Below are 13,324 nucleotides of genomic sequence, written 5' to 3'. Positions count from 1 at the left end.
TTTTACTTTTATCTCCCAGCTTTGAGGAAGTTCCCTCTTTTGAGATGTGTGCACACACGTGCTATCTGCTTTCTTTGGTCTGCATTTTATTTGTTCTGTATGTGTGTCTCTTTGGTCATTTTGCCTAGGTTCCTTGTGGGGAGTGCGGGGAAGGCTTCTGAAGATCAGCAGGTCTTCTGTGAAATCGATATTTGGTGGTACCCACAAAATATCCTTAGATTTCCAAATATGGCTCTGGACACCCCACCCACCCCCAAAGCTGAGATATCCCTTCTGTAGGGGATTCAGCATATGACGCAGGTGGCGCTGTGGGTAAAACCTCAGTGCCTAGGACTTGCCAATCGTATGGTCAGCAGTTCGAATCCCCGCGGCAGGGTGAGCTCCCGTCTTTCGGTCCCAGCTCCTGCCCACCTACCTAGCAGTTCGAAAGCACTCCTACGTGCAAGTAGATACATAGGTACTGCTTTATAGCGGGAAGGTAAACGGCGTTTCCATGTGCTGCACTGGTGCTGGCTCGCCAGAGCAGCTTCGTCACGCTGGCCACGTGACCTGGAAGTGTCTTCGGACAGCGCTGGCTCCCGGCCTCTTAAGTGAGATGAGCGCACAACCCTAGAGTCGGACACGACTGGCCTGTACGGGCAGGGGTACCTTTACCTTTTAGGGGATTCAGCATAGAACAAATACAACAAAAAAACTTAAGGTCCCCCAGTGAGATTCGTGGCTGTGTAGGGATTTGAACTCTGGTCTCCCTGGTCCTAGACTGACAGCGCATGTTCAAAAATTTTTTTGTACATCTGTTTTGCTTTGTCTCCAATTCTGTCTACTAGAGGGAGCAATGCCTAGATAGGTACACAGATCCCCTTTCTTCCTAGTTCTGCTGTTCAATAGCCCAAACAATATCCGGTTGTTGGATTACCTTGTATATATCAGTTAAAGGGCTCTTACTGGGAAATTTCATGGCATTCAATTGTAGGGCAGGACCTGTCTCGGTTGCTTCATTTTCACTAGTTTTGGGGGTCAGGAAGAGCATGAAAGGCTGAGTGGTACGAAGGAGCTGGTTGTCCACCTAAACAAGGAGAGAGATGGGGGAGAAGCATCAAGATACCTTGAAGTTGCAAAATGAAAAACAGCTTCCGGTGAAAAACGGTACCCTGATATTGAAATGGGAACACTTTTACAGGTCCCAAAGAAGACCACAATTTACACCTGTGTTGCCTTAGTAGGCACACCAAGGTCTTCACCGTTATATCAGTCAACAGCCAAAATGACTCCAGCTAGTTAACACCAGTTATTTCCCATTGGCCAACTTTAAAAGGTTATAGCATGTCATTTTCTAGCATTGCTAGAGAGTGTTTCGTCTGTTTGGGTGCACAAGTGCCACCTGCTGTTTGCACAGACACAATTCCATATTTGGGACTGCTTGGCGAACCAGAACATCCTGATCATTGATCTGATTCGAGGGCGAGCTTCCCAAGGGAACAGCGACTGCTCCTTATCAAGAGGAAGACAACCAGAGCCACCCCTGGCAATCAGCTGTAACCTCCTCCCTCCTGTTTATTTTTCCTTGCGTGTCATATTCACATCTAGCTTATATATTTCCGGGATGAATTTCATTCCAAAGTCTTCTTTCCTTTTGTTCTTCTCTGAGAGTGGACCCATCCAGTTACCTGTATATCCTGTATACTCAGTTCGAGCACTTGACCCGTTGACAGCTGTGTGAAATGGACATTAATGCCGGTGAAGCTCGCAAACACCAGCTCTTCTGGGGCCTTGTTAACTAAAGATAAACCTATTCCGCCTTCCAATTTCAACTGGACCTACAAACGGAGCAGAAACGAAATGGGTTGAAAAGCATTCACGCAAGGATTAAACCACCAACGTTTCTATTTTTCAACCTGGGGGCTTCAGTTGGGGCCTTTTGCATTCAGAAACAGGGTTCACATCCCCTGGACGTAAAGACTGAGGACTTGTAATTAGAACAACCTAAATCGGGTGTGGGGAACATCAGGGCTGGGGACAAAATGTGGCCGCTGTGCCACATTTGGCTTAGGGTGGTGCTGTGGGTTAAACCACTGAGCCTAGGACTTGCTGATCAGAAGGTCGGTGGTTCGAATCCCCGCGACGAGGTGAGCTCGCGTTGCTCGGTCCCTGCTCCTGCCAAACTAGCAGTTTGAAAGCATGTCAAAGTGCAAGTAGATAAATAGGTACCGCTCCAGCGGGAAGGTAAATGGCGTTTTCGTGCGCTGCTCTGGTTCGCCAGAAGCGGCTTAATCATGCTGGCCACATAACCCAGAAGCTGTACGCCGGCTCCCTCGGCCAATAAAGCGAGATGAGCGCCACAACCCCAGAGTCGGTCACGACTGGACCTAATGGTCAGTGGTCCCTTTACCCTTTACCTAACTGGCCCTCAGGACTGTCCCACACACTCTCCCCAGGCCTCACCCCTCACCATCCCTGCCTTTTGCCGTCCTTGAGTGTTTTTGCCTGGGTAAATGCCACAGAGAGATACAAGTTGGAACTTTTGCATGGTTGCCACAGCCTTTCAAACAAAGCCAAGAGTCAAATCCATTGCAGTGCCTGCTATTGCCTGTGCCCCCCCCCCCCAGAAGGCTGCCATGAGGAAATGTGGCCCTCGGGCTAAATAAGGTCCCCCACGGCTGATCTAAGGAGCCGTTACGTTTCTGCATGAACCTCCTTGGCACAAAGCACCCATTTTGCTCTCGCTCTGAAGCACAACGAAGTGCAGTGGCCAATGCCTAATTCAGATTTGAAAACGAGAAGAGTGAGTGAGTGGTCCTTGTTACACAGCTTTGTCTGTTGAAAAAACAGCAGCAACAGCAACAACCTCCCAACCCCAGATAGCAGCTTTCCTGACTCACTTCCAATTCTTGCTCTGTGTCAGGGTTCTTCAGCTTCCGCAGATCGTGTTCCAGCTCATCCCCTTCGTATGAGAAACGATCATTTCTGCGTTGGTTGAAGTCTGTTATCTAATACAGAATACACTATTAGGATTTTTTTCCCCTCTACAAGGCCAATTAAATCCACAGGCCTCAAAACAACACCCAGAAACAAAACCTGAAACCTGAAATAGAAAGTTTCAGTAAGAAATTGATGAACTGAAAAGAAAGTGGCAGCAACAAAATATCTAATGCAACACTTTGTTCCTAGTTGGTTCTGTATGAACTTTTGCATCTTCAAAGGAGTCCTATATCCGTGTCCCCATCATCTGGTGGGGACACAACACAAGGTCTTCTTGAAGGTGGTGCCCAAGCTATGGAAATCTCAGTGCCAAGTGGTCTGCCTGTTTCTCCCTCTCTGTGCCTTTAAGGCAGCAGCAAGGAACCTGTGACCCACATGCCTCAGCAGAACAGGTCTCCCCTTTTGGCCTGTGAAGCTGGGGTTGCAGGCACCGCCAACAAGCAGAGTCTGCAAATGCTGGTGCCTTTGTAGTTTGATTCCAAAGCACATTTGAGGAGGGGGGGGGGGGGTAGAAACAATTTCGCCTGATATAACTGGGTTGTCAGGTGGCCGACAGGTAGGCAGCCCTGCCCACCTGTAAAAATGGCCCAGGGAGAACTTAAGCATCGTGCCCAAAGGCTTCTGCACCCGTTTTAAATTGTCATTTTAAAACAAAGCAATTGCAAGATGCTTTTCAGAAGCAGGGGCATTCTTTGATAGCTTTTGTTATCGGTTTCTAATTTATTAGCACCACTGCTATTTATTTCCTGGCTAGTGGGTGTTTTTTTTTTGGGGGGGGGGAGGTGTGGTAATTGTTTTGTTGATAATCGTCAGCCAGCTTTAGGGTCCCCTTTTTGGATATGGAAAAGCACAATATAAACACTGCTATACTGAAAGATATAGCACGGGTACTGAAAGATGCATTAGCTTAATTTGCAAATGTTAAGTCACCGTGCCTATGTCTGAAGAACTTTGGCTGAGGCCATTCCCCCAGTGCCTTGTTTAGCAATGCTCAATATATATGAATGCATATATAAACAGTGGACCTTTGGTGCAGTGGTGTTTCAGCATTTTCTGGAGGTATGACTGGTACAGACATTACAATCTTTTCAATGACGCTTTAAGACATTAAAAAAATCTGGGATTTTTAAAGGCTAATGCTGCTTCAGCCTGCTTTTAGTTTTTATAATGTTTTGCTGCCTAAAAGTTATGAAAGACACTGTGGTTTTCTATTAGCATTCTGTATGACTGTCTATGTTCACTGCGTATCATGTCTGGATGAAGATCGGTTTAGAAATACTGAGTTGTATTCAATATCAGGCCAACTTAAAAATAGGCCTAGTGAAATGAATGAACGCGAAGGACTCGGCTCAACAGATGTCAATGGGTCTACTCCAAGCATAACTTAGTTACAGAAATAAATCTCCATGGATCAGATGGAGAATTTCCATCACCTGCAGGACTCTGGTTGGGCCATCTGGAATGACCCTGACTACCAAAACTCCCGAGCCAGGCCTCATCTTCTGATTGACAAACTGCTGTTCCGGTGGAACTGGACCTAACATCTCCAGGGACGTATCGGGTCCAAGAACGACTTCTGCTCCGTCATGTAGCCCTGCAATGCCTCCTTTTGCCTAGAAGGAAACAGGAAACAACAGAGAAAGCGGAAAGAGATTAAAACTAAATACAGTGGTACCTCGGGTTACAAACACCTTGGCTTACAAACATTCCGGGTTACAGACTCCGCTAAACCGGAAGTAGTACCTCAGGTTAAGAACTTTACCTCAGGATGAGAACTGAAATCGTGCGGCGGCGGCAGTAGGAGGCCCATTAGCTAAACTGGTACCTTAGGTTAAGAACGGTTTCAGATTAAGAACGGACCTCCAGAATGAATTAAGTTCGTAACCAGAGGTACTACTGTAGCACTTTCTATTCAGAGCACCTGCATTTTCAAATCTTCGAGCCGATATATTTTAGCTGACTTGAGAACTTTTCCATATATTCTTTTTTTTTTTTTTTTTTTGTCGTTTGCTTTGGTTAGGGGCTCCTAGCAAACTGACTTAAGGTCCAAACCTGTGCAAGTTTAGTTGGATGGCAGTCCCACTTAAGTGTATGGGACTTACCTGGGAGTGAATGCACGCAGGATTACAGCCTTAAAAGGCCAGGTAATAATTCAGCAGGACAATTGGGAAAGGAAACACAATGGGCCCAGGTACTAGCACAATATGCCTGTACCAAGTTATCTTTACTGGGTTTTTCCAGGAACCTAGGAAGTCACTTTATACCAGGACATTGGTCCCTCTAGCTCACTAGACGGCTCTCTAGGATTTCAGACAAGGGATATTCCCAGCCCTACCTGGAGATGCCGGGGATCAAACCTGGGACCTTATGAATGAAAGGCTGATGCTTGACCACTGAGCCACGGCCTTCCACTTCTTTGCAAAGCACTACAAATAGCTACATGGAATTAGGGAGGAAAGGGAGGCAGACAGGGCAAATAGAGGGATCACAAATCCCTTTAATAAAGAATTCTGAACAGTGCATCTGTTATAATATAGCTTACAAATTAATTCCAGATGGATAGCTCAGAGTAGGCAGTCTTTGATCAAAGATCTCTGAGTTACTAAAATACACCCCCCCACACTCTTTTCTCTTTCTCTTTTGGTAAATCAGGTTTGATTCTTAATGACATAGTTTGCATTCTCCCTTTGAAAATCCTTTTCTTGTGGAAAACCAATTCACCGTAATCCTACCAATTTTAAGTTTTTAGCTCAGGGCTTTCTTTTCGGTTAAGTTTCCTATTGTGGCAATCAGTGATGATCACAGAATTTAAGTGAAAAGGTTTTTGGAAACAAAAGCTAGACAAACGTGAACAAAACTAACAAACCACACAGGCCATAAATAATTCCTGAAATGCAAGCATGGTGGCAATGATCAAGTTTTGGCAGAACAGGGATGCTCTGTGGATTTCTTTACTTTTCCTTCTGGGCTGACAAGAGGCCAGGGCAGGCAGAGCTGTCCTGTGCTTTATATCTCAATTTTTATGCTGGTTTGTTGAATTTATCAGTCACTTCTTACAACCAGCAGGGATCCCCGAAGCAATTTGCAAAAAACTTTTTTTTTTAAATGCAATGTAATCAATATAATGACCCCAATGATACAATGCAAATATAGCAGTGCTTATAAAAGAAACCCCCCAAAACCCCCTCAACGTGAGCTGAAAGCATAAAAGGCCCAACCCTCCCCAATCCAAACCAAGAATGAACACCTGACAGAGAGAAGAAAATCCAGGTCTCTATTGCTGTCCTAGTTGATGGGGAAATAAAAGAATGTTTCTGCTTGGTGCTGAAAAGATAACAATGCTAGTGTCAGGTGAGCTTCCCTGGAAACAGAGTTGTTCTGTGGCTGGAGGTCCACTAGAGAAAAGACCTGCTCCCTGCTATCTGCCGGACCTCTCTGCTAATAGAATCTGGGGAGGAGGGTAAGCTGCACCCCTTAGCCTGTTTTTATTGGGCGAGAAGAAACCAGAAGAAGAGAAGGGAGGAAGTAGGGGGAAAGCTGCAATGGACAGAGTTGAAAGGAAGGGTGGGGTGCTGGGGAGGACGGGCTGTAGCTCCACGGAAGAAGGTCCAGAAGGTCCCAAGTTCCACCCCTGCCAGCTGGGGAGGACGCCCACCTGAAACACTGGCAAGCTGCTGCCAGTCAGTGCAGGCTTCCGACGATTTCAGGCATGCAACCCACCTTTTAATCAAAGCATCTCTGCGGTGGGGTGGGGCATCTTGCTGGTGAGGACAGGCACGTTACTACGACTGACTGAGGTGGCTGAGAACAGTGTGTCACACTCTTTGCTTCAGCTGCCGATTTTGGCCATCGGTCATGGATGCTTTAACTTAAGAGTCCTGCATTGCAGGGGATTGGACAAGGTGACACTTGGGGTCCCTTCCAATTCTACAATCCTTTTCTTGATATATTTTTTTACCATAGTATTTGTCAGGCGGTCGTGCCCACTGATCCAAGCTTGGATCAGGCTGCGACTCAGCCATCAGTCTGGACCCACCCGTCGAAGAGCAGTGTTGTGGAAGAGAAATAGCCTAAGCCAACGTAAGGTGACTCCCTAGGTTTCCATGAAAGCTCTAGGCAAGACATTTGTTCAGACCTCTTGCCGGAGAAACCCGTTACTCCCCCTGCACCCAGCTGGGTATGGAGGGAGAGAAGAAGATGGGGCTGCAGAAAGAGAGGAAGAGGAGTAGGTGGCAAAGAACGAGAGGGAGATTGGTTGGGAAGGGGAAGATCTTACTCTTCCCTGATGATCTCTTAACTTTGATCCCTGACCAAGAACCCCAAGGAAATGTGTCTCTCAAAACAAGAAAGGTTCCCCATGCCAGCTATAGCGCAGAATGACCGTGTGTGTTAAGTTAAGCTCAACTGGAGAGTGACTAGGTTCAGGGCCACCCTGCGAGTTCCAGAACACAGCTCTCACCCAGCTCTCCACATTATATGGCTGGTCCTGAGCTACCACAGAAAGCTGGCGGCAGTTAAAAAGCCATTGTCTTTGAGCTACTCATGCACTGCAAATTAAAATCAGGCCTATGGATCAACCCGTACCTTTGCCCTGGCAGAAATGTTCCAATGAAATGCAGAAGTTGAATGAAATAACGCCCTGAAGGCAGTGGGTGGCTTGTGGCTTACTGAACAGATTCCTGGGATTCCTGGTTAATTGTTGTTGTTTTTAACAAATCACGGGCTTTTTCAGACCTAGGGCCACATTCCCTTTAGGGAAACTTTCTGGGGGCCACGTGCCAAGGCCAGAGGCAAAAGTGGGCAGAACAAGGAATGTAACACCTTACTGCTGTGCAGTAGAGAACTTTCTACACACACCCCGTCTCCATCCTCCGCCCGGGCAAGCAAGAAACATTTTCATAGGACCTTTCCCAGCCAGGCACAAATGGTCAAGGAAGGTGTAAAGCAAGTATGGATATAACCCAGGCAAAGTCCTAAGGACCAGACAGAGACGCCTGGAGGGCTGCTTCTGGTCCCCAAGCCCAGAGTTCCCCAGCCCCGTTAAGAGGTTTTACAAAGGGCTGGTCCTTGTTCACCTCGAGAGAAATCCAGGGGGGAAAAACACCCAATGCCAACCTGAACGACAAGCCCGTGCATGCCACAGACGAGCTTCCCATCCCGAAAACTCCAGGTCTGTGTCGTGCTACGCCGCCGGTCCGGCTTTCTCAGCATCAGCGGTTCATACCTGAAAAAGCAAAACAAGTTCATCTGTGCACCATTTGTTTTCCCCCAGGTTTTTTTTTTCCAATGATCTGTGCATTTTAATTTATTTTATTTCCACCCACCCACAATGCTAATTTACAGAAAGGCTGTTGCCCTCTGATGATGCACTGATTTTTGCAAGTAAGGCCGACAACTACTCAAAGAAATTCGCTCCCACAAGAGGTAGCGACGGACATCAGCTTTAAAACTACTGTTTACCTACCTCTCTCTATCCTTCATCTAGACAAGCACCAAATTTCAAGGGCACATTCCAGCCAGGCAAAAAATCCATAAAACAAACAAACAAACAAAAAAACCACAAAACACTCAAGGAGGGAACAAAAGAGGAAAGTGAAAGTGTGTGTGGCCTTAAAGGTAAAGGGACCCCTGACCATTAGGTTCAGTCGTGACCAATTCTGGGGTTGCGGCAATCATCTCGCTTTATTGGCCGAGGGAGCCGGCGTACAGCTTCCGGGTCATGTGGCCACCATGACTAAGCCGCTTCTGGTGAACCAGAGCAGCATGCTTTCAAACTGCTAGGTTGGCAGGAGCAGGGACCGATGAAGGGGAGCTCACCCTGTTGCGGGGATGCAAACCGCCAACCTTCTGATCGGCAAGTCCTAGGCTCTGTGGTTTAACCCACAGCGCCACCCGCGTCCCTCCGTGTGTGGCCTTAGGTCTGATTTAAAGGCCGAACAAGTGCCAGATTCATAACTAGTGCATTTTCTTCCTCTGCCCAATTTATTTTTCACCCTGCAAGAGTGCCCCTCCTGACAGCAATAATGCAATTACATTTTGGGAAGCAACACAGAACAACTGATAAGGCAGAATTATGTGTGTACAGTTTGGTAATAATCCATCACTAGCGCACCAATGCACCATCAATGACATGTTGCAGGATACACCTGAACTTTGGCAATAAACTCTGATCCCAAACTCCTTTTGTTAACACGAGTGAGCTCCGCATTAGGAAGCCGATTGGGGTGTTTGCAGACCTGTTGTCTGTGACGGCAGCCAGGCCTGCGATGTCCAGGATCAGAGAGGATTCTGTGGAACGGGGAGGGGACGGCTTGTTTGGATGGTGAGGAACCGCAGAGCCCTCGTGGCAAAGCATCCCAGTGCCCGTCATCCTCCACAACTGGGAGCGCTTCCCCGGCTCCTGAGAAGAAAACAGCAGCGAGGAAGAGATGGGATCACAAGCAGCTCAAGGCGCCCACTTTTGTGTTCAGAACGAGGCAGTTTCTCTCCACAGACCGTTGAGCTTCATACCTTTTTCTTTAATATGACTCTCTGCGTCTTCAGAGAAACATCCAGGACAAGTTCAGCACAATCCACGTCCTTATTCGAAGCCACGGGCCTCCCGGTTTCTTCCTGCAGGCTAGAATTGCAAGGAAATCGATTAGGTGCTCATGCAGAGAAGGGTTCCAACACTCAGAAGGAGCACAGATGTTTTAATGTTATCAGACTTCTTACAAGTGGTGAGCAGAAAGGTAACTTTTACAAGAAAGCAAAAGCACAGGCAATTTTTAAAAATGCTCCCGGTAGTAGCTGCAGAGGCTGCCCATTAGTGCAGATGGAAGTGTGCCCCACCAGTGTAAGCGAGCCTGCCTGCCAGCCTGCCTGCTTACATTTTAAGCCCAGGGGGTTGGCACTACCTGTCATTTTCTTCCTCCTTAGTCTCCGTGTTGCCCATGTGGAATTCAGCAGGGAAGAGGCAGATGGGACGAAACTAGAACTAGCTGCCAGTCATTGCCACTGGCACCACCTGCTGTCTGGGCTTCTCCCCTACCCGTTCCAGTAGGGATGAGCTACCACTGAATATCATTGTTCTTCTTCTTCTTCTTGTTGTTGTTGTTGTTATTAATTTATTTGTACCCCGCCCATCTGGCTGGGTTTCCCCAGCCACTCTGGGTGGCTTCCAACAAGGATTAAAAAATACATTAAAACACAGTCATTAAAAATTTCCCTAAACAGGGCTGCCATCAGATGTCTTATAAATGTCAGATAGTTGTTTATTCCTTTGACATCTGAAGGGAGGGTGCCACTACCGAGAAGGCCCTCTGCCTGGTTCCCTGTAACTTTATTGTGCCAGAAGGCCCTCGGCGCTGGATCTCAGTGTCCGGGCAGAAGGTTGGGGGTGGAGATGCTCCAAAATGTTTCTGAGCAGTACAGGGCTAGAAATGCCTTTCCTTTGCTTCTGGTTAGTAATGTGTAAATGTATAACTAAGAAGTTTGGGCGCACCACATTACGATACGCTGTAAGGGATAGTAACAAGCAAAGACAGGCAGGCCCCTGCCCCAAGGATGTTGCATTCTGAAACATCAACAGTGGGGGAAGAAAAATATGAGGAAGATTCACGATCAGGGGACGAACAGGAGCAAGTGCAGTTCCACAGTCTCCGTTTTAAATGGATTTCTGCTTCAAATGGCAATGTTTCCTAGATTCACAGAATGGTAATCGGTGAATCAAATCGCTCACTTTCAGCCCAAGGTGAGCATTATGACCCCATAGGTGGCTCAGAATGGAAACTGAGCCAAAAACAGCCTCTTTCCCACCACCACAGTGTCCTTCCTACTTCCCCCATGCCTTGAATGCTGCTGTGGTGTTATTCCAGGCACCCTAAGGAAGATCTTCAACACTGCCTGTGCTGCTTCTGCAGTCTGGGGTGGGGGTGGGGAGGGGGCTTCCACTGTAGCAGCCACTTCCAGGTAAGGAGACTGGGCTTGGGGAGACTTACTACATTCTAAATATGTTACCTAGTTATGAGTCCTGTTATAAGCTCCTCCCACAATAAAGCTATCAATAGTTCTTTTGTAAAGCGTGCTCATTTTAACAAAGTGCCTTGTTCTGCCTCTGGCCTATGAATGGGAAAAGCATTCTTAGGCTGCAGTCTTAGAACTGATTTTATTTTTTTTAAGCTGCTCCGACAGCCATTTGGTTAAAGGGGGGGGGGGGGAGGAGAGATAAACGCTGCAAATAAATGATGTTTAAGAAGAGAGGTTACCCTGAGAAAGTGTACGTTGCAGCAATATAAATGAAGTTCTCATAATAGAGCTGCTTGCTGTCTTGGAAGTCATCCATGCTGCAGCTGATTTCAGAGGAGCCGGCTCCTTTGACGGTCAGGGTTATGTAAGGCAGAAGGGTGGGCTCGTCCCAGGCATAATCTAAAGAGGTTGTTGGCTTGACTTCTGTGCTGAGCCGTGGTTCTGCAACACCGTGCTGAGCAAAGACGATCGGGACCTAGAGCAACAGGGATGTCACAAAGGCGTGAACCATTAGCACCAAGTCCCAGAAACGTTTTTGTTACAGGCCGTTATGCTACGAAATGGTCCGTCACCTTGGAAAAGTTGTCTATGCGGAACGGGGGTGGTAACTGGATGGTGTCGCTGAACGAAACACGGTATGTAGCTCCCTTCAGAGTGATCTCTACTCGTAGAAAGTAGCATTTCCCAAGGGTGTCCCTGCAGAAAACAGAACCAGTCTGGTTAGTGTCACAAACCAGGAAAGCACCTTGCAAAACCAATAGGTTTAAGTAATGGCTCACAGTTTCAAATCCTCATGAAGGTGAGAGCTAGAAATCAACAATGCTTTCACATGCCGGAATACCTGTCCCAAATATTGGCACATCCAAAGATAATGGGCTCGCATAAATTCCAGGTGTAATGTGAACTTAGAATTAACTTAGAAGCAATGCACTATCAATGAAGAAACCTAGATTTGTCTACTTTTGCTCCAGGGTTGTCAGAGCCCAGGGATGGTCTGGAAGACAGAGGTCATGGAGAGGGAAACTCTTAAGGTCAAGCAAGCAAAGTAGAGTAGATCCGATGAGGAGGGAGAAATCACACACACAGCTATGAGCCGATGGCCAGTATTTCTGTGGTTCTCTTTTGCCTGGCTTTCTGGAGCTCATTTTGGAGGAGGTGGCTATAATAGATAGGAATTCCCTGCTCTCTAGAATCACGATGGTAAGCCCATTTCAAATTCTGTCTTGCACAACAACTACTAAGGAGTATGCCTGCACGTGTGTTTTAGATGTATTAAAGCAGCAGCATCCACACGACCGAAACTACCTCATATTGATATGGAAGGAATTGTTTTTGTTGACTTCAAAGCCTCCAGACCAAATGCAGTTTGGGACATCCATGAGCCGGACGCAAAGCAGCTGGTCGTAATCGTTGCGTGGCCAGTGGAACACGACACTGGAGCCAGGGAGGGTGGAGATGTAGCCATCTGGGTTCGATGTGCCCTGAAACAACATGCATCAGCCAACAGCATTTACCAATAACCATTTTGCATGGCCCCAAGGTGAGCAATCAATTGATGGTTTTCCTTAACCCACATAAAGAAAACACAGGGCACACCTAAATGTTAGTTAGCACGAAGAACAACCGGTCTACCTGAAGGACAGATTTCCTTTGGATTGGCATTATTACATCAACACCACATGGTGCTCTGTCCCTGTTCTGCGCCCAGTACAGAGGCCTTCCACTGCCAGCCCCTAGAGGGCTAGTTAACTTATTGAGGGCTTATTATACAAGGCTGTAAAACTCTTATGCAGTAACACTAAAACCGCTCAGACAGATGGAAGCTTTCTTACCTGTCCCCTGGCAAACGCCCGCTGTGCAAAGGCAAGCTTGTGCATGGATTTATTATCTAGCAGGTAGCGAGGGGCAAACGTTACCATACAGGTGTCAATGTAGCGACCTCTGCCCTTCTTGACATCAATACCTGGTAATAAATACAGCCACAGTTAGAACATGCAGCATCTGGGGCTCCACAGCCTTAAAAAGAAATTTAGGCATTTTATTGATTTCCCCAGCAACTGCTCCTCAGCCCAGTGGCATAACACAGTCCGATCGCAAAGACTGATGCCATTTAGTTATTATTTAGTTTAAGTACTTATATGATGCAGTTTACAGGACAATCCATTTGCAATGCTTCTGGACAAGACATCTGCCCAAAGGTATTATTTTTACCCGTCTACCTGTAATCCATACTGAAGTGGCTAGGTTGGTCCTAGACCTTATACCTCCCTCCACTTCCCCACCTTGTAGAGAGTTTGGAATTTGGCAACAGATACAGATGACTATTCAACTTTCCATT

The 13,324-nt window shown here is 47.0% G+C and overlaps 1 protein-coding gene across 14 annotated transcripts in view; it reads right to left on the bottom strand.

Annotated features, from left to right (window-relative positions):
* The window catches only part of VPS13D (vacuolar protein sorting 13 homolog D), a 119,058-nt gene that overhangs the window by 40,407 nt on the left and 65,327 nt on the right, over positions 1-13,324 (bottom strand). For 13 of the 14 annotated variants that reach the window (XM_083752351.1, XM_083752348.1, XM_083752352.1 and 10 more), the window contains 11 exons: positions 12,819-12,949; positions 12,292-12,467; positions 11,559-11,682; positions 11,226-11,461; positions 9,490-9,598; positions 9,216-9,379; positions 8,095-8,203; positions 4,413-4,592; positions 2,880-2,987; positions 1,668-1,817; positions 917-1,066 (listed from right to left, as the gene is read on the bottom strand). In XM_083752351.1, the coding sequence (XP_083608477.1) occupies positions 917-1,066; positions 1,668-1,817; positions 2,880-2,987; positions 4,413-4,592; positions 8,095-8,203; positions 9,216-9,379; positions 9,490-9,598; positions 11,226-11,461; positions 11,559-11,682; positions 12,292-12,467; positions 12,819-12,949 (1,637 nt within the window). Of the gene's footprint in view, positions 1-916; positions 1,067-1,667; positions 1,818-2,879; positions 2,988-4,412; positions 4,593-8,094; positions 8,204-9,215; positions 9,380-9,489; positions 9,599-11,225; positions 11,462-11,558; positions 11,683-12,291; positions 12,468-12,818; positions 12,950-13,324 lie in introns of those variants that run through there. The other variant, XM_083752349.1, reaches the window with a different exon arrangement.

The sequence above is a fragment of the Podarcis gaigeae genome (assembly GCF_964106915.1).
Source record: "Podarcis gaigeae genome assembly, chromosome: 8".
NCBI lineage: Eukaryota > Metazoa > Chordata > Lepidosauria > Squamata > Lacertidae > Podarcis > Podarcis gaigeae.
Note: the sequence above shows the minus strand (reverse complement) of the source record. Positions and strands in the feature narration are given on the sequence as shown.